The sequence below is a fragment of the Apteryx mantelli genome, chromosome 1 (genome assembly GCF_036417845.1).
Source record: "Apteryx mantelli isolate bAptMan1 chromosome 1, bAptMan1.hap1, whole genome shotgun sequence".
In the NCBI taxonomy this organism is placed as follows: domain Eukaryota; kingdom Metazoa; phylum Chordata; class Aves; order Apterygiformes; family Apterygidae; genus Apteryx; species Apteryx mantelli.
Genome location: NC_089978.1, coordinates 199,859,266 through 199,879,900, shown reverse-complemented (window position 1 = coordinate 199,879,900; position 20,635 = coordinate 199,859,266). Strand labels below are relative to the sequence as shown.

The 20,635-nt window shown below is 37.5% G+C and overlaps 1 protein-coding gene across 9 annotated transcripts in view; it reads right to left on the bottom strand.

Moving 5' to 3' along the window:
- The window catches only part of PLXNB2 (plexin B2), a 261,101-nt gene that overhangs the window by 21,369 nt on the left and 219,097 nt on the right, over positions 1–20,635 (bottom strand). For all 9 annotated transcript variants that reach the window (XR_010886863.1, XR_010886862.1, XM_013956477.2 and 6 more), the window contains 13 exons: positions 16,359–16,495; positions 15,544–15,711; positions 13,874–13,982; positions 11,861–12,088; positions 11,200–11,376; positions 10,597–10,736; positions 9,410–9,510; positions 6,937–7,166; positions 5,717–5,898; positions 4,886–4,952; positions 4,640–4,786; positions 1,289–1,445; positions 219–319 (listed from right to left, as the gene is read on the bottom strand). Coding sequence is in view for 7 of the 9 variants with exons in the window: in XM_013956477.2 (XP_013811931.1) it covers positions 219–319; positions 1,289–1,445; positions 4,640–4,786; positions 4,886–4,952; positions 5,717–5,898; positions 6,937–7,166; positions 9,410–9,510; positions 10,597–10,736; positions 11,200–11,376; positions 11,861–12,088; positions 13,874–13,982; positions 15,544–15,711; positions 16,359–16,495 (1,944 nt within the window). In the remaining 2 variants the exon portion in view is untranslated. The remainder of the gene's footprint in view (positions 1–218; positions 320–1,288; positions 1,446–4,639; positions 4,787–4,885; positions 4,953–5,716; positions 5,899–6,936; positions 7,167–9,409; positions 9,511–10,596; positions 10,737–11,199; positions 11,377–11,860; positions 12,089–13,873; positions 13,983–15,543; positions 15,712–16,358; positions 16,496–20,635) is intronic.

Genomic DNA, 20,635 nt, shown 5'->3' with positions numbered 1-20,635 from the left:
GTTGGCATTTAGGTACTATGTTTTCGGTAAGAAGTTTAGGCAATAAGTCTAGACCTAGCCTTTCACGCTTGCATGTTTTTAGTGCCTAGACCCAGAGCTAGTTTTCTGTGATTCTTTACGTATAACAGGAGAAGTTTTTCTACAAACAAATTAAGATTTTATTTATTACTAGAGAATAGTTAACAGATGTGAACAACTGCTCTGAAACACCTCCTTACATTATAATGCATTAGTGTGTTGATACGTTTCCATCTGCCATCTTTTTGTGACGTTAAATCCAAGTCTGAGAGGATCTGTGCAGTAGAACCTGGACGCCACTCTACGGAGTAATTAAAAGGAGAAAAAACGTTTTTTAACCATGTGCAAGAATAACTACTCCAAGAATATATTTCAATTTAAAGAACCACTGACACACTGTGGAACATTAAAAAAAGTCATTCGGGACACGTCACAATATGTGCTATTTACTGCTTTCGAGTTTGGCCTTTATTATAGACGTTTGAGTAGTTTGCAATAGTTTACACTTTTCCAAACCGTGCACATGACTTCTGATTATTTTCCATAGAAAGTTAAATTCCTTTGCATAAAATACAAAAATTATATATTATAAAAACTGCTAAAAGCCCAAAATAGAGGAGTAGGACTTTCTATGGAATAGAAAAGGCATTTTTAGTTAACTTACTATGGCTTTCTGAAAAGCAAGAATTGCATCCTTTACTTTCAGACTAAGGCAGTAACAAAAATATCACAAAACTACTTAATTAGAACTCTTAGTATGAGATTATTAACCTCTTAACAGTCACATCAACATTTTCAGAACAGAACAGCAATTTTGAAACTCTTCAAGAAAAATGATTTTCAGAGGCTGGGTGGCTTGTCATCCTCTGAAAGTGCAGCTTCTTTAAGTTATATATTTTTTGAATAGCCATCATGAGCAAGTCAAAATCAGTATCAGTTTCTAAAATTGCATCATTACTTCTCCATCAATTAATTGTCCATGCTGTCATTATCACATTAATTAGGACCTGAGGACTCTGTCAGGCAGGAACACATTTGTGCTAACAGTCATTAATATGCCCATTGCACCCTATAAGAAAGTATTCATTTTTTAGTGCGTGTTAAGATTGTTGCAAAGTGCTGTACTTCTGCATTTAGCTAAACAAGAATTCAGCATTTAAACTGTATTTTTCTTCTTTTACAATAAATTGCTGTTAGAGAAAATTTTTATGAAAGAAAACCACAAAACACATTTCACCTGTTCAATACAGTAGCACAAGTAGCTGCTTACCAAGAACTACGCTGTCTGCTTTTGGCCACTGTGAACACGGCAGATTTCGATAGACTTGGTCTATTATCTTTTCCTTTACTTGTGATATAGTATCACAGTTCAGCACTTTCACAGGTATGGAGTCGGTTCCTCCATCCTGTACATATACATTTACTGTCTGTGGAGGAAAGAATGTACACAGTTATTAAGATAAATTCTAGCTCATTCCTTCCATTACGACAAAATAGAAAAGATGTAGAATAGATTTTCTCATGCCTAATATGCTATCATTATTGAGTCTTGGAAATTTATTAAAGCTTTAAACAGAGGGAGGCACAAGAACAAAGCAGCTGGATCTCTGACAAATTACATCTTCTTATGCAGCCCCATAACCTGGGACACAGACAAGCACAAGTGCCCCAACGTAATGAGTTACCCATCATCATTTGAGCTGCACTTCACTGAACTCCTAAGATACTGTAGCTGTGAGCTTGCATGTTCCTTTATGCTATCTTCATGGTTTTACTGGTACAGTATAGCTGCATACACAAATCTTCATGGTTTTACTTCACAAGCAGAGCATACTAATACTAATGATTGTACTTGTGGTCATTTAACATGGCGCAACTGATGAGTAGTGACTTGTTCAACTCTTTTACCTTAATCTCCAGTGACTAGCTGTTCATTTTTTACATTTTTATATATATAACATACATAACACATGTATACATATATACATATAAATATATATATATATAAGTGCCATATACAGCACCTCTGGTGTTCAAAGACTTCATTTATTTTTTACTATTATCACAATTACGCTAATAGCTCCATAAAGCACATGTAAGTAGTTTATTCTAGTTCTAAAATTTACTGTTTTCTGCTAGTATTGACATGTTTTATTTATGTTAAAGAAAATCTCTTGAAAGCCTGTAATTTGCTAAATCTGGGGTGATTTTTTTTAAAGCAGTTCCATTATATAAGCGACAATTTCAAAACAGGAAAAAACAAATGGGAAGACGATGGCCAGGTAAGTGAACCTTCATGGGAGAACCCCCCCACAAGAGATGTTAATGTAAGGTATCTTTCTTTCACTAGCTAATACACTAAAACAGCTTTGAGTCTTCACAGATCTTTTGCTAGTCAGGTGTCCTTTGGAGGCAGACGTCACCTTTGACACATGATTGGCCAGTGATCCTAAGTACTTCACCTCTCAGATATGGTCTTGTCAATCATAACTCCTAAATTTATCAGAAATAAACTTGCATGGTTGGTATTTTTAAATGGTTAAGAAACCATGCCATATGGCAGTCAAATTAAACATGATTGCACTGTCCCTTGACAGAACTCTCTAACTAATCATGAGATTTCACCTTCCTTTTCCTATTAGCTTTATGGTAATTGGACACGATTTTGCTGCTGGTTCAGTATGCAGCATGTCAGTGTAACCAGTGTTGCAAAACAGACTCATCTTTTAAATAAGAACAATTAGAGAGCAGATAACTACTCTATTCTGTACTTTCCCACCATGTCTCAGTTTCAGGCAGAAGTGAACTAATTAACATATGCATTAACCTACCCCAGTGCATAAATGCTCCCTGTTTACTAAACTCATATAATGTCACAGTTGCCATAACATCCTCACCATCACATTAAAGATCCCAATAATTAAAAACAATACTAACCCACTTCATAATCTTTCATCACTCACACACAGATATCTATACCTCATCATCTTACACACACACACACGCACACAACCTTTGTTTTATGTCAAATAAGTGAATCTGGACCAAATACCTCTACTGTTTACAATGTTTAATATCTAAGTAGTAAGCTTGTTCAGCCCGCATCTGATTGCATACACAAATCTTCTGCTTTCATATTGCATTCCTCTAGCTTAATTGCAGGCGTCAGTTTTTTTTTTGTGAAAAGAAACAGACTGAATAAAGAAATACTGACATTAAGTCTCACGTGTTTAGGATGCAAATAAATTTTGCTCACTACACACAAGAGAAAATATAAACAGCGTTGCCAATCAGAGTGGTACTATGGGTGGTACTTTCAACTCAGATATGAAGATGTGAAGATGAAAAATCTACTAATCACCAAAATATCAGCCGAACTAAAATACTTTTTCTTGACCAGCACATGCTTTTATTCCAGGCAGTCTAGGTCATATTCCAGTGATTCTGTGAATTAAAGTCCTATAGCAACCTCCTCACATCAGCCCTTCCATCAGCATCCTTTCAGAATACACAAAACGGTGATTTTACCAGGACTTAATAAAGCTTTTTATTAAGTTTCTCTCTCCACACTGCAGGTATGTCAGTGTATCTTTCTCAGTTGGAGACAATGGCAAATGGCTACTAACATGTCAATAAACGAGGAACTACATCCAAGGCTGTTTAAAGTCAATGAGAAAAAAAAATCCTGTGTTGATCTTTCAAGGATGGCCTGTGCATCTTGTGTATCTGTTACACTATATCCTGAAGAAATGCAGCAAGATTGTCAAAAAGAGCAGAACTAGAATTTAAACTTATACATTCCTTCCTAAACAGCTAGAAAGTGGGCTGTTTTAGTTTTTAGAAATACAGGGCATCCTGTGAGCTGAAGCCTGTTTGAAAAACTGGTGTAAATTCATGGCAGTGAACAGAATTAAGCCAAAGCAGGATTTGTAATAGAAGAGAACTGGACCATGAAGTTGGAGTTCAGAGGGTGGTGGAGCTCAGAGGGCGAATTCCCTGGGCAGGGATGCTCATCTCATCCCGCCTGAAGTGTCTCACATGGGTCTCCAGGCTGTCTGTAGAGGCAGCTGGCCAATGTAGGGAATTTAGACTGCTCAGGTGGAAACACACCCCTTTGAATACCAGTTGGGTTGTCCCTGTTCAGGAGATGTCAGCTCACACTTGAAGAGGTGCAGAGATAGGTTCATAAGGTGATTTGGAGATTGCAGAGCCCATCTTAGAGAACTCCAGAGGAGCTCATCTTGATATACTAGTAAAATGATCTCCAAAATGACATTTGATATTCTGACAAGCAGAAAACACAAGAGAGAAAGACAACCTGAAGTCCCAGGATAACGTCAATGTTAGAACTTAGCAAAAATCATTTATGAATGAATTTAGTTTGGAAATGGGAAGAAAGGCCTTAATTATTAGAATAATAGGAATTTTCAAGGAGCAAACAGGGGAAGTTTTCAAGAGGCAAAATTTTCTTGTCTGGAGAATTACTTTTGGTCAGATTTTTGTACAGCACTGTCCATTACCAAGATCACAGTGGTCCAGAAAGGATAGACTGACCTAACACTGTAGATCTGAATTTTATAGAAGAAATTATTTTATAATATATTAATCATGGTCTGCTTACCAACTGCGTATACTCTACATCATCTCCCAGTAAGCCTGTGTCATTCAAGGTATACTTGGCTTTCTTCAGTATGGCATCCACTGGGCCTTTTTCTACCTGGTGTTTGATAGCCTTGAACAATTTATAAAGAGGCTCCCCAGCATTGTCCTGTTTAAGGAAAATAAAGCAGAAACAAAAGATATACTCAGAGCAGCATGTTTAAGTATTGCTGACAAAAAAACATAGGCAACAGGCTTCAACTCTTACCTTGAGGTACTGATATAAACAAATAGACATCCAGTTAGACAACATCCTCTCAACAACAGTTTCAGATCTAAAAAACACAATCCCAAGTATGTTAAGAATATTTAATGACAAAGTTTTAAAGAAAAACATTGTTTGAAATATAATATTGCTACATGCTTAACCACATGCACTCTCCTAATGCAATGATTTCCCTATAGAGTCTTGAGAGCATGCACTTGCTTTAGGATAAGTGCTTTATATTGCTCATCATTCCCGGGTACCTTCAGCTCATTACCGAAAAGCACACATCCCTTATGCAAAATTTGAAATTGTGACTATGCTGTAAGAACAAGAGATAAAAAAATGAACCCAGTTGTGCAGTTACCGGGGGGAAAAAAACAACAGATTACAAAAGTACAACCATGTAAACAGAGCAGGGCCTTTTTTAATGCATTTGGGATAACAAGAGGGTTAAAAAACATTAGCGCAAGTCCTCACTGACTACACAATGAGAGTTGATTACATGTGCTCATTATGCTAGATAATTTGGAATAAAATTAGATTTAAAAAATAAATCAAATGATCAGTATTTTGAAGTAAGGTAGATGATTCACTAATATTGACACAGATTCGACACTACAGCATTTGGATATTCTGCTGCCAACAGTTTTGCCTTCCACAGCTATTCTTGGTGATCTTGTTTTTCTAATATACTTAGGCACAGGGTATTTCTGACTTTCACGGATAGTTGGTATTATAATACAGTCTATTTGCAAGGTGCCTACCTTGCAAATGAAATACATTTATAGAAAAAATAAAGAACTACAAAAAACATGACTGTATCATTCAAACCTTCTTAGCATCAGCTTTGGGTTTTTGGCCACAACATACTGCTCCATCAGTTCCAAGAACAGTGTCCTCATGATGTCAGTATAATATTCTAGCTTTCCATGTAAAGCAACGGTCAGTAAAGATGCAAAATAAACTTTAGCTCGAGCAGAGAACTCCCTTTGGCTTTCCAGCGTGTGAATAAACTGAAAGAGGAAACAAATGCATAATTGTGTCAGAGAACAGGTTTCTAGAGTACCTCAAAACTCGTCTGCACTAAAGAGATGAGCAATATTATTTTAATGTTAATCTCCTATGTACAGCATGGAAAGCTTTTCAGAAGTTTGAACAAACTACTTACAAATAATATTACCTATAATTTCTTTAAATATACACTCACACAGTCCTACTGGACTAACCCAAGGAACACATATATTTAACCTGAAGCATTATAAAAAGGATGTTTTAATTAAAAGAAAAAAGTGTGTTCTGTGCCAATTTTTTAAAAAGCAAAATCAACTCCCCTTTTCCCCAAGTTCCCAATTCTTTCACATCAAATTACAAGAGACACTAATCTAAGTAAGTACATCTGGGAATGTACTCTCTTCTGCCATAAACTGTAATGCTACCATTAACTAACTCAGCACTGGAGCCTCATTTAAAAAAGAAAGTTAGAAGCCTAAATCTGTATTTAGGTATCTGACAATCAGCTCAATTTTTGAGAGTGAGCAATTAGAAATCTTTTCAGAGCAGCTGAGTACTCATCAATCTTGATGAACAGGCCACTTGTTCCTGGTCTGAGGGGTCTACGCCTCTCTCTCTCTGAGACAGAAATCCAGTTTATGACTTCCAGTAGGTAACTGCTGTGACCATGACACACAGCTGAACCAGAACTGAATCTATCATTCCACTGATTAAATTTCTTAAAAGGCTAAGGACAAAGTAACTGGGTGACTGCAGTTTTTATGCCAGATCAGGTAATGTCTGTTTCCCTACAGCCACTGTAACGTTGACTAACTCTGTACTATGTGATCTGGGTAATTCTACAGAAATACGATCATGCCTCCCCCCAGGAAAGCTCTGGCAGTGATGCCACAGATCTGGCATCAGTTACTGTGGAGCCAGAACCTTATTAAAATCACTTATTTCTAACAAATTTGCTTCAGCTGTGCAAACCTACTGGATGGTCTGCATACACATGTATGCCTAGCTAAGAGACAAGGTGAATCTACTTCAATACTCACATTAATGAGAAATGATTTGCTATTGAGCAGATTGGAGAACTGGTTCAAAGCCTGCTCCACAGTCTGCCGCCTCGCCTCTGGAATATCCAGCTTCCCGGTTATCATCACGTCTTTCTCTCCATCTTTGGAGGGCAAGAAGAAGACTCTGTCTGTGTACGTTTTGTAGTCCAGTACTGGAATTCCAGCTTCATTTATATCATTTGTCTGATCTTCCATCTCTATCATTAGATCTAGAACATGCAACACAGTTTAAGAGTTCTTTTTTTTTTTAAATTGCAGCTTTTTTAGGCAACACAGTATTTTGGGGTAGGAGAAGTAACCGAACACTGACAACTGTTTTTCATCCCATATTTTCCCTTGCCATTTTTACCAATTATCCTGTTAGCTGTCACCACAGCTAATCCTGTGGTGACATCAGCATTCTTGCTTTTAGCGCAAATTCTTTCCTTGTTCCTTATGTACAACGCCTATAGGGCCTCAATGGATGATTGCGTGGAGTTCATACATACAAATGTAGAATGGTAGCAAAGAGCAAGAAAAGAGACACTGCAACATCATTTTCTCTTTTTTTTTTTCCTATGGGCATTCTACTCCCTCTGATTGTATGTAATAATAAAAGTTCCTTTTTAAATGATGCCGTAACCCAAGGAAAAAAAGTACAACACAGAGAGCAACTTAAAGTTTAAAGCATAATAATTTAATTGGAGGGAGGGGCCAGCAGGAGGGAAGAAGGTTAAACAGTTCACTGAAATTGATGAAAACACTTCTGTGGGACCCAAAAGCTTTCAAGTTCTTGAAAGGGACAACAATTAGGGAATCGCCTTTTGGAGCACTTATTTTAGCTGAAGGCTTTTCAATTACTCAGTATTGCTGACTGACTGAAGTATCATGTTAATTAATATAATGACCTATTGTCTCAGCAATTTTTATTGTTCATGTCATTTATTCTTTCAGCCCTTTATTTTATAGCATTTAGCAAACCTATGGGAGAAAGTATCTTGTGGTTTCCAGCTTTGTGGTACTCGTACTTCCTGCCTGATCTCCATTTTCTTTGCTATTATTGGTTCCATATATTCTAGGCCACCTGCACTTCATGCTCCTGTCATTACAATATTACTGTACGGATCCAGAATGTGTTTTGATTTTGGTGTTTCATTTTACCATCAGCCAAGAAGGAAGCAGTTTAGGAACTGGATTACTCCTTGTATGCTTTCCGCAACCCTTGTGCTTGTGCTAGGATATAGGGAGGAAACCTTCAATTTGACAAGCAGTGCGGCTACAGCAGGATTTTGCAGCCCCTCACTGGGAGTATCAGCAAGAGAAAGGCACCTTTGCATTTCAGAAACATGTGTGAAGAAGTTGCATGAGGAGGCTGTGAGAAGGCTGTTAACCTTGATTGACCCCCTCGCATTTCAGAAGGCAGTTTGAAATGAAGCATGCTTAGGAACAGCTTTTGATTCAAAGATTTGCTTCTGGGTTCTGTCCAGAACCTGCAAGGAGTCAATTTTCCAGAGAAAGAAAGCTGATATAAGAAAAGAACATTCTGTCCCAAATGACAGAAATTCCAGGAAAACAAGACTTTGAGAGGCCTCCAGCATGACAGAAATCTTATGAAACCCTGAGCTCCAAAAATTGATTTCAAAGTCTAACCTCAAGTTGGTGTTTAATTCAGTCCTGCTTTTTAGCCACTGCCAATATGAAATATTCTGTTTCTTTTTAGAAATAAAACATGTGGTTTTTTTAATAGGGATTATTTCAACATGACCCAACAGCAAGTATACTTCAGATAATGAAGTGACTTCTCATGGTAATCATTTAGACCAGTATTTGCAAACTCAGATGCCTAGTTTAAGCAACATTGTAGAAACGCTGAGCCTTCACACCTCCCACTGTCTTCCCTGGGTTGATGCCTCTGTGTTTACCCAGAACAATTAGCTAGCTCCTCAAATCAAGCTTAAGGTTTTCCTGATAAATAGGGCAACATGCTATTTCTTTCCTGCAGGCTTGCCAAATTATCCCTTTGTATGCTGATTGCTGCAAATACATTTTGCAGCTCTGAAAACAGTTTTTAATGTACTTGTCTGGCATATACTGTCATTATGCTCAGTACTAAGTGCACAGTTAGTTATTACAAAACTTCTTTCCTCTGTATCAATGGTCACTCATATCAGTGGCTATAAATAACCCTATTTTCAACTAGTTTCTATTTCCCAGTTGCTGACTAACTCCTGTGCTTCCTTTGGACTAAAACTGTCCGTTTCCTTTAATAATCTTCAACTCCCTGTTTAATTTTATTTATGGCTTTCATACATAATAGTCAGCAAAATATTTGCTGTATGTTGATGTCTGTAATCAAAAGTAGTTAGATCTACTGATTATTCCCAGAAGACAGCCTTAGCAAGATAGCACAGTTGCTCCAGCCCATCCCATGATTTCTCAAGAGGACCCACAGAAATGCAAATATCAGTCATACCTGTGAATTCCTTTTTGCACCGATCTCTGACACTCTCCTCCAGGCCTTCTAGTTGTGACTTGATTTTTTCATATTCTCGTTCTGCTTGTTGGCTCTTGCGTCTTTATGAAATAGAGGTAAGATTTAGAAAAATTACAAACTGTAAAAGCAAATTGTTTGCAATAGCTCTAAATGGGAAGCAAAAGGAATCATGGGAGGACAATTTCTTGTTCTTGATTTCTTTTAAAACACTAGCTGCAGAGAGAAAATGGAGGAGGAGAACAACAACAGTGGATCAAAGATTCATTTAGTGTAAATCACCTGGCACCACCGTGGGCCTACCACTTTAAAGCACATACGAGTCAATGGTTTAAAATCCAATAAGCAATAGTTAGGATGTGTTCATATGTTAGGATGCGTTCATGTATTAAGTACAGAAATGTAATTTGTATATACTGAACAAAGATTGCTTGCAGCATGCTCCATCCTAGCTATGAGGCATCAAGGGAGTGTACCTAACACTGGACAGAGCAAGTTGAGAAGATCCAAAAGAAGGTCACTGCTGTATAACACACTTCAGCATTACTTCAGCTACACTGATATGAATCATTAGAGTGAAATCCATCCCATGCTGAGGGCCAGTACGAGGCCTATGTATTACTAACCTCAAAACTGGCCTAAGCAGGTCTTAAATGAAGTACGGACATTGTTCTGGCCCTTTATGAAGCATGAATTTCACCATTAATCATGAGATTTGTGTGTGGATAACACTTATCTCAGCTGGAAAGACCAAAATGACCACTTAGAGAAATTCATCCAGCTTGGATCTATGGTACTGACTGAGGCAGCTTAAATGCTTATAGAAATGTATGCAGAACTAGTGATCTCCTCCTTCACAAGAGGCACTTTAGATGCAATTTCAAGAATGTATGTGCGCAACTCAGCCTGCAATTGTGCACTTGGAAAGCCTGGGACCAATTGTTTGTGTTTATGTATAAAGGACAGACTGGGCTGACTGACACCAAAGAATTTGGTGTATGAGAGGAATAAATTGGTGCTCATACACATTTCCAGCTGTAGCTGCTTTCCTTAACTCTACAGCACATAAAAATTATAAGGATCCTTTCTTTTTGTAGACTGAGGTACAATTAGATATCACCTTCAAAGCTTCAGGATAGCAAAAGCATCTAATTAAAGGAGCTTCTTACCTATAACAGATGATAGAAATGATGATGATTGCTACCATAGGAATAAGTACGAGTGGCAAAATAAGATTCAGTGGGATGTCACTCACACGCGTATCATATTCCACCCTTCCTAGGATCCATTCTCGGAGGCCAAATTTCACCTGATTGGATAAGCACAGACATTTGTTTCAAAAAGCACAAATGGATAGTGGTTCATTTCACAATTGTGTTCTAATTTCTTACTAATCCTTGCAATCCAGTGAATTTCTAGCTCAAACTGCCAAACAAAGGAACAATTTCTGTATATTTTATACTGAATTTAAGTGACTAGCACTATGTTTCAAGAAATAATTTTACTCTGTTTTACAGAGGAAGAAAAATCCCCAGCCTGCCTAGCTACAATTATACATTCCTATATAACAAAGGTAGAAGGCAATTAGCAGCTTGGGACTGCTTTTTATGTGTAAAGTCTTCTAGACAGCAGGCAGAATCTGCAGAAAGAAAGAACAGTGCAAGAAGTTTCTTCACAATAATATAACATCATAAAAGAACAAATTATTTCAGTTAAGAAGCTACTGTATTAGTGTCACTTAAACAGTGCATTATTTTGAAAAGGTAACATACAATGAATTCAGGAAGGTTATTGATAGTATCTCTCTTCTGCCTTTTCTTGGGTTGAGGTTGTACTTCTGGTGGCTCACAATATAAGTCCTTCTCAGTCAGGGTTTTTATGTTGCAAGGTTCATCTCCTACAAAAGCCTGGGCTTCATCTATTGTCATGGCTTTGTTCAGATTACTGCCCTAGACAGAAAATACAAGGCTAAGTCATCATCACAAAATCTTGGGAGACAAGAAGTCATGAGTTACAAACTTCTCGTTGGATCATTCGGAGCAGATGTGATTCGCATGGTGCTATATAGAAGAGCAGAAGGGAAGGGAATTACGCAACGCCCTTTCTTCTCCTTTTCTTCTTAGTGTAAGAAAGGAAAGAAACCAATCCCAGTCCCCCATCCTCTGGGGGGACCACGGAGAGAGGTAATTTCCAAATTCCAGACTCAGCAGCAGAGGGCATCATGAGGAAACACAAAAGAAAGAGAAGAGGAGGTGGGAGGAAAGGGGGCCTAACAGTGCTCGACATCTAGCAGGGGTAAGGGGCTCCAGCAAGCATTTTGGGTATGGTACCAAATAGCTATTCATCGTAGGTTAAGGTTTTGAGAAAGACAGGAAATATTCTGTACAAGTTTTAAGGACAAAATGGGCAACTGTCATCTCTTAACAAGTTTACCTTCGCATGAATAAGTTTGTTGACTTGTTTTTTGACGCCATCTGTGAAGTTTTCAAAGGTTGGGTCTGCAACATATGCAAAGGAGTGACTCTCATTTTTTACAACCAAATGATAATGATCCATTAGAATAATAGTGGTAATATTATAGTTTTCTGGATCTTCCAGTATTGGTGGGGAAGAGAAAACCACTGTGGTTGCACTGAGATTTGTAACAAGTTTTCCATCAAACTGTAAGAAACAAGATAAGAAGAATATGCACATTTTAGACCTTGTTTGGTTGCTGTACATAACTGTTGATAACTTTAGACTGTAGAAATAAAACACTGTGAGCTATGTCCTCTCCATACAACAAAAATAACAAAGACAGTATGAGATACTTTCTGAAAGGAAAACGAAACAACAATTTGTTGATGGGAAAAAATCATTGATTCATTGTATTCTAGCACCTGACCCCCAAAAAAGCTTAGGCTACAGCTCCGCTTCCATCTGCCTTCAAATTTTTTGGCTCTGGACCACACTGGGCTGACATAATTAAATTGCTGTAAGATTAAGAGGTTAACATGGTAGCTTTAATCGAGACTGTCTTCTGTACCATTAAGTATCTCAGGTGAATTCTTTTCTATTGACACTATAAAATACCTTGCAGAAATTCAATGCAAGTACTAAGTATAATTTCTGAATAAAATTCACCAATTGTCAATTAACAACTCAAGTTAATAATTTTGTTAATATCCTTCCCTCCCCTCTCCAAATAACACAAATCCTGGAAAGTCCTTCAGTCATTCAGCAATGCCAATTGCAGCCAACAACACTAACAGGAACCTTTAAAATTTTTTACACCATCACCTCAGTTTTTCATTTTGAGAAAGCAAATGTAATTTGATAGCTTCTCCCTCATATTTTTGATATCATGATTAAGTAAATGTGAGTGAAAAAAAAGATTAAAAAAAGAGTTGCTAGACTTAACCAAGAATAAGCACAATACATAATATAGACTTAAGCTAACATTTTTGGGAGATGCTAAGCACACATAAGGAGGGGTGGGAAGAAATGTTGATAAACACTGTCAAGGATATTAAATAGTCTTTGAGATTATCCTGAGGTTTAAGGTAAGCAGGATATAGAAGAATTACATCTTGCACTTTACGGCGTATGAAATGTATGCAGTTTTCCTTCTTAAAATTCTTAAAAGGATAGGGTTCTAATGGAGCCAAATCCAGCAGGCTCTGGCATACTCTAAAAGTTGACTCACACATATATATATAAAATATACACATTACCAATTCCATATAATAATCATTATATTTTTAAAATCAGACCACAAGAAAGTCCTAAATTGAAGAGTTAGCCTTAAAAATTCTCCATAATTTAAAACATGTTCTTTCTGGAAGATCACTTCAACTTCTCAATTGTTGTATTAAATTGTGATCTTCATTAGAAAAGTGAGAAATTCAGCTCCTTTGGAGATGTCAGTTCTTTTTAACATGAGATGCAAAAAGGGTTTGTTTTATTTTTTACAACTCATAATTGTTCACATGCTGTAAGTGCAATATGCCTGAAGCATATTGCAAGAAAGAAAAGGGAAAGATTTTGTTCTTTGAGGTGCGAGAAAATAAAAGGCTCTGACTGTGCAAAGCCAAGTACTCAGGACTGTCTGCATCTGGGTCCTGTTTTGGGCAAACCTCTAAACCTTGAAGGGGGAGGAGAAAGAGAGAGAGAAAACAAATTATACAACTTTGAAATTCTGAAATATATTCAGTTTTACCATTCAAAGCTTCCATCCTTATTCATATTGAACAATTTTAAAGCAGAAAGTTACAAGGTACTATTAAATGTAAGTATAGATGGCAGGAGTAGGCTTTTTTATATAGTTAGAAATAGAGCCAGAAGTCTGTTCAAACATTCACTCCAAGCCCAGTGAAGTCAAGTGGGCAAACTTAAATGCATTTTTTTGAACAGACTGTATTTTATGTATCCATTGTGATGCCTTTGGGGGGAAAAAAAGAAAATTACCCTTTGGAGATTTTGTTTCCCTGCTTCTGGACGCTCTGCATAAACCACCAGTGAGAATCGCTGGATAATGTCAAATCCAGTTCCAGTTACTGTAATATTTCTCCCTCCACTGAAAGGCAGAATTAAAAAAGAAATCAAGTCATTGGCAAAATACTACAGCTATAGGCTACTTTATCCTGCATCACTACTAATACCACTGAAAATAGTTATGGAATGCCTATATGATAATTAGATCTCCTACACAAAAAGCATCTATTAAAGCTATCTATAATCACAGCATTTAAAGACAGCAATGTGAACTTTAAACTAGTTTTCGGATAGCAGTATAAAAAAAGTACAAATCCCTTTGTCAGTATTTGGGACTGTGATGGCTCTTTCTATGTGCTTCATTTCTCTGATCTTTTTTTTGTTTTGAAATCTCTTCACCTACCACACACACAGACAAAGGTGAAAGTACATTTTCCCCAAACTTTAGGGACCTGGCTTCTCTGTTCACTTTCATTTGCAAATTACTTCAAATTTAAAAGAGTGAATTCACATAAGAAAAAGAATGTATACAAGTTGCCAGTGAAAGGTGAAGATACCTAAGCAACCTGGATTTAGAGGGATAGCAATCCTCAAAGGAAACCATTAAGGTAAGGTCCAGCTAAGAAGAAGAAGAAGAAGAAAAAGAAGAAGGAGAAGAAGAAGGAGAGGAGGAGGAGGAGGAGAAGAAAAAAAGTCTTTTAAATCCCCTGGGGTAAATCACTATTGGTCTACCAAGGAAACCCCCAGCCCCCACAAAAAAAACAAACCAAAATCAGAAGCAAATAAAACCAAACCCTTTTCTACATAAGTGACTACTCCATATTCAAGGAGGCAAGTATCAATTTCTCCAACAGAACTCATAGCCAATTTTAATTTTAGGGTCCTATTTTTAAGGTTGTGATCTTACAACTTCCTTTTACTGAAAGAGAAAGGAAGCATCTTGATCTCTTTTTTATATTCCAGAATATGAAAATGCCAACTGCTTCCTACTAGGCAAAGAGGTTGGAATATTAGGGAACAGCAGAGCCCAATGTCAGTAAAGGTCACAAGTTTGTCCCTGTATCAGTTGTGGAATTACTCTCAAAATCAGAGGCATGCTAAGAGGACATTTAAACAGATGATTTGCCGTTTTGCTACAAATGTACCAGTGGCATATATTTCTTTGGTTTCACAATTAGCACTAGATGAGTTTTTTTCCAGAAGGAACACTATTTTGAGTGAACAGCTACCAGCTGGAACATGAAGTGAATAGGGGTGTAGGAGAAAGAAACCTTTCTGACACTTTTATATTATTTGCAGAAGATGATCTCTCCTTCAGAGAGAATGTGTAAGTAATACAAAGATCATGTGGTTTGACATATCATACTTAAATGCTTCAAATCTTTCCCTTTAAGATATCTTCATTTAAAAGAAGCTCATCACTTTTTCTGATTTCAAGATTTAGCTTTGAAGTGGGGTTTGGGGATAAACAGAATACTTTCAAATGCCAGCTGTGGTTTAGAAAGAATTCAAAATCTATGTATCTGAAATTGTGTATAGATAGAGTACAACAGCTCTTATTTTAAGCAGTTCTATATGGAAGAAAACCTATTACATATATTTTAACCCAATCACAAATGAAGTTCTGACAAACATTTCATTACCTGCTGAAGCTATTTACTGGCAGGAACTTGGTGACAGTAGGATTCTCCCTATATGAAAATTTCCCTGGTATGCTGCTTGCTGTGTCCCCATAGTGGACTCTTACGTCAACATCTTCAACCTTGCTATGAGGTCCTGTAATGCAAACTATCTTGTCTCCAAATTCAGTGCTAAATCAGAGAAAAAAGAGAAGAGGAAATATCTTCAGTTACTAACATTATTGTAATTCATATTTATTACTGTAGTACCCCAGAACCAACAAGAATGAACCCTATTTTGCTAGGTATTGAGTAATTACACGAGGAGACAATACGTTCTCCAGATCACTTAAAGTCTTAACAAAAAAGATACAGGATATGAAAAGGAATAGTGCACACACACAGGAACAACAACATGTCAGGATACTTCATGTTATTCCTTTTGGTGGGGGGAGAAGGGGAGCAATTAATAAGAAGAAAAATAAGAGAGAGGAAGAAGTCAAGGGACACTACGAGATTAAAATTTTATATGGAACCACTGAGAAGATACTGTAGGAAAGCATGGATGAGTTTGGAACAGCCAGTCAGGCAGAGAAAGCTGAAACTGTAAAATTGTTTCAATATCTGAGTTCTTCCACGTTGGTTATTTTTGCAGCTGCTTCTTCCAGCTGGAGCCCCTAAGTGAGTTTCTGTCTAAATGTTACGTGCAGAGCCACACTGCACGTGATGAGTCACTACAAGACATATAATAGATTTGTGTAATTCCGAAAGGCCAGCACTTGCTTGGTGCTTGGTTAGGATACAAGCCTATTGTTAAGTCCTCAGCGTTTCATACGTACACATTGCAAGGTTCACTGCCGACTAAAACATGAACATCCTTCTTGGAACCCGTTGCCAGGTTTGTACCAGTGATGGTAAGTGTGGTTCCACCTGCTTGTGGACCTCTTTCAGGGCTTATTCCAGAAGGATGAGGTTCCTGCAAAGAGGAAGCAGTCAAACTCATTAAGAAAATGAAACAAAATTTACACTAGTATTAATATGTATATATTATATAATAATAGTAGTATAATATTATTATCTTTAAAATAATAAAATTAAAAGAATGTAAAAAAGCACAAATCTTTCACCACACAGCAAATTCTTTCATTACCCATAGTGAGCAAAGGAAGAAGTGACAGATGATGTGAATGTATTCACATTTTTTCCAAACCGTACTTTATGAGGCTTAATATAAATTTAAATTCCCCATTTGCAATATGTAGAGAGTTAGCTGCCATTAGGTTTGTAAGAGCTTCCTCTTGGACTTCCTGTTTTCACACTTATTTTATGATTTTCCTCTTCCTTATGGCTGAGTGTACCTTAAACTTTCCTTGCCCTTTGCATACACATTCTACATCAACTACAGGAGAGACAAAGCAAGGTTTTCAAAACTGGTGGTAAAGAGAAAGAATATTAAGATTTCATTTATCTCATAAGGCCCTAAGTCATGGAAAATGATTTTTACCCCCTGTCTTGAGCAGTGAGCTTGGAAAAAAAAAATCTGAAAACATTACATTTTTCTTATTCACCTAGAATCTTGGTGAAGATTTTTTTTTAAATCAATGGAAACAAGCGGACACGCTTCAAATTATTATCAAATTCAACAGAAATTTATACTCCTCAAATAATGTCACTCCTTTTGTTCTCAATTCAGTCTTTATTTCAGTGATCATATTTGCTATTCCTGGATATATGACAAATATTATAAATTTACAGTGAGGGTGATTTTCATGAATGATGCAATTTAATTACGTCATACTTAAGTAGTCCCTAGTTCCAGTTCAGAAAAGCATCACTATTCCGGATAACACTGAAGCTCCTGAATCAAGAGTATGAACGAAGTCACTTAACTTGCATGAGACTCCTTCCTTGCACCAGCCCAATGCCAGCCCAGCACCCTGGGTTGGGAGGGGACGCAGCCTGCCCAGCGCCTCCCCACACCAGCCAGGATGCCCACGGACGTGCTGCAGCCTCACACCAGGGTGATGCTGCTCTGTGCACCCACAGCAAGGCTGTCGCGTACAGGGAGATGTCTCAGCACGGCACGTGCCCAGGGAAGATCCTGGGTCCATGTGAACGGCAGGGCTGTTGCTACAATGGACCTTGCATTTGCTAAAGCATGCCAGATCAGAAGTTTAGGGAGGTTGTGACACAGGTAATGCTTTTTTGATGTAAAATTATGCCTCTTGACCCACATTCAAACACAGGCTTTCCTTAAACAAATCAAGAGAGCCACGAGCCCCTGCTCACATGTATTTGCAAATAACATCTTTTCTTCTCCTCCTCTTGCCTAACCTTGCTGAAACGAGTGGCTGATAATGAAGCTCTTGGTTGGTGCTATTCGGTATGAAGCATATACAAATAAAGCAAGAGTAAAGAAGCTGGAAGGCTCCCCTAGCTGATTAGGGTCCAACCAGATTGCCATCCCGCTGCACCGAGCTCTTTCAACATCTCCCACTCTACTGAGGGGAAGCCACACTCAGAAATGGAGAGCAAAGGGGCCACAGTCAACTGGTTAGTTCAAGATTACTGGGATGATATTTAGAGAAAGTTTGTGATGTTCGTGCTTCTGAGTAAAGGGAACCATCATTATCAGAAAGCAGAAAACTTCCTCCCATGTTATTTTGCTCATGCATAAACTGCCGTCTTTATGTCAACTTACAGCAACAAAAAAGAGGGCCCAGAAATGGCAGGGAGGTGAGGGAATGGTGTACCGCATTTTGGTTCAAGCTCAATGAGCCATTTCCAGGTTTTCAACAAGTAGAAGGAATCAGTAAAAATGCATTCAATCAACATTGTGTTTACTTTACAAATACGTTTTACTGAAGCACAGATACTCTAGAAACACAGAGAACTAGTACTTGCTCCGCTAGCTGTATACTTCCATGTCTGAACAACTTCTCCTAGAATGAATGTATCACAGTTCAGCACACTTCATAAATCTACAATGACAACTGCAATTTGCTTGAAAGTCATAGAGCCTTAGGAATATGCTTTAACACTAATTGGGTGTCAATTGCTGTTCTTCCCTAAGAGAAATCTGTTTGTAAACCCTTCACTCCTCGAGATATACATTGCTTCAGCATATGACTGCCCGCACACACTAACCTTTGCTTTTTTTTTAAATTTAATACATCACTTGGGTTACAAGATTTTATGCAGGGAAGTGAATCAAAGCCACTGTTAAAGCATGGCTTAAGTCAAAAAAGCATGCTGAATTCAATATAACAAATTTGAGTAAAACTTGCTTACTTAAATCTATACAACCCCCTCCGTCAGTACTCTTTGGATTTAATTGCTTGCTGATTTAAGCTACATTGAACTAAGTCACGCAAGTGTAAATAAGAAGTTTGCGGTGTTCTAACAAGTTCATTTTAAACATCACACTTGAAGTTTAAATCGACACAAATCTAGACGTGCATTTCACATAAAAGCTCCTTTGTGCTTTTTTGGTAACACAATTTTGTTGATAAAAATTGCAATCAATATTGTATATGAAATGCAAGCAAATGTATCAAATATTTTAACTGTAACCGTAACATATGGACAGAGGGTAGTAACTGTAATTAACTTTAGATCTTGATTATCATAAAATGTTAAATGTGTTGGACCAGTCTATCATCTAAACTAAAAACCACGGCAATTATTAGCTGCATAACACATATGGGATAGTTTTCAGAAGAAAGTATCCCCCAAGAACCACTAAGGAATTAGTATGGACAAAATCTTTATCCCTGAACCTCAGGAAAACTATTTAAAACTTGTAGCCTCTTCCCTCAATACTACCTCCATTTAAAGCTAAACCTTTGATTATAGACTTGGGAAGGAGAGGAAGGGGAAGGGATTTCTGATGCATCCCACACCACTGTCCTCTCTCACTGCACATAAAAACCAAAGGCAGCTTGCTAAGAAACTTCCGCTAGGTCCTTGTATTCCTTTCTTCCTGCAACAGTGCTAAATAATTATATTAATAAAGCTCAGCTGGGCTGTTTGATCAGGAAATTTGGCAGCGTGTCAGCTGGTTATGTGGCTAACAGTAAATATTGAGCTAGACACAAACTTGGAACAGAGTTGTTCAACGCCATTCTCCATGAGGGATCTTTCAGTGGCGGCCTACATTTATCTGTCTGTGAACAAGGATATAATATCTAGGTAAATACATAGCTATCGAAAAGCAAAGTTATCTGTAAATAACATAACAACAATGGGGAAGTGAGGTAAGTTTGGTAATTTGAGTATCTGCTCAAATTTGCCCAGAATTTGTTTCCTTAGCAAGACTGACTTTGCTGAAAGGTAAAACACAGCTATGCCAAGAGGAAAACATGCCATTCACACCTCAGCCCCCCATCCAACACATGGCAACAGCATGGAGTCAGCACATCTTAAATTCACCTGGGATAGAATTAAAAATTGAGGCCAAGAATCACTATGGCAGCTAATATAGGTACCAGCTAACGAGGAGGTGGAATAGCTACATTTAACCCTTATTTTCTCTTCAATCACTGATTTTGCAGCTGCTCCTCAAAGGACTATTTTAAAACAGCGTAATTCGAAGTATTCATACTTAGCTTATTTAAAGTAATTTTGCAAATATCAAGAGCACTCCAGGGACCAAGTAATGTGGACACTTCATAAAGATGATCTAATAAGGAGGAACTCAACCGTCCTCTGTGTGCAGGGGAATTCTTCAGGACGATTGTTAAGACAAAGCATTGCATAATAACGGTTCATTATCATAAACTTATCAGGAAAATGATTTGATTAATTTTAACCAGCTATTTTCTGTTTCACATCATCTTTTTTCTCTCCCCTCCTTTTGAATGATCTGCCAGAACAAGCAAGTATTTTAAGTATATTATCAATTATTTTTAAAATTTTAATAACCATTTTTTAGCAAAAACAATGGACTCCAAGCAACTTTTAGTGCTCTCCTAAAATGTTCATGGATGGCTCAAAGAGCAAAGCTGTATCAGCCCACCTGGAGGTCTTCTTAGAGGGCCAGTAAGGAACCTGCACCATCTAAATGCATAACTGGAAAGCGGTTTTCAATCATGAAAGTTGGTTAGACAAGATTAGC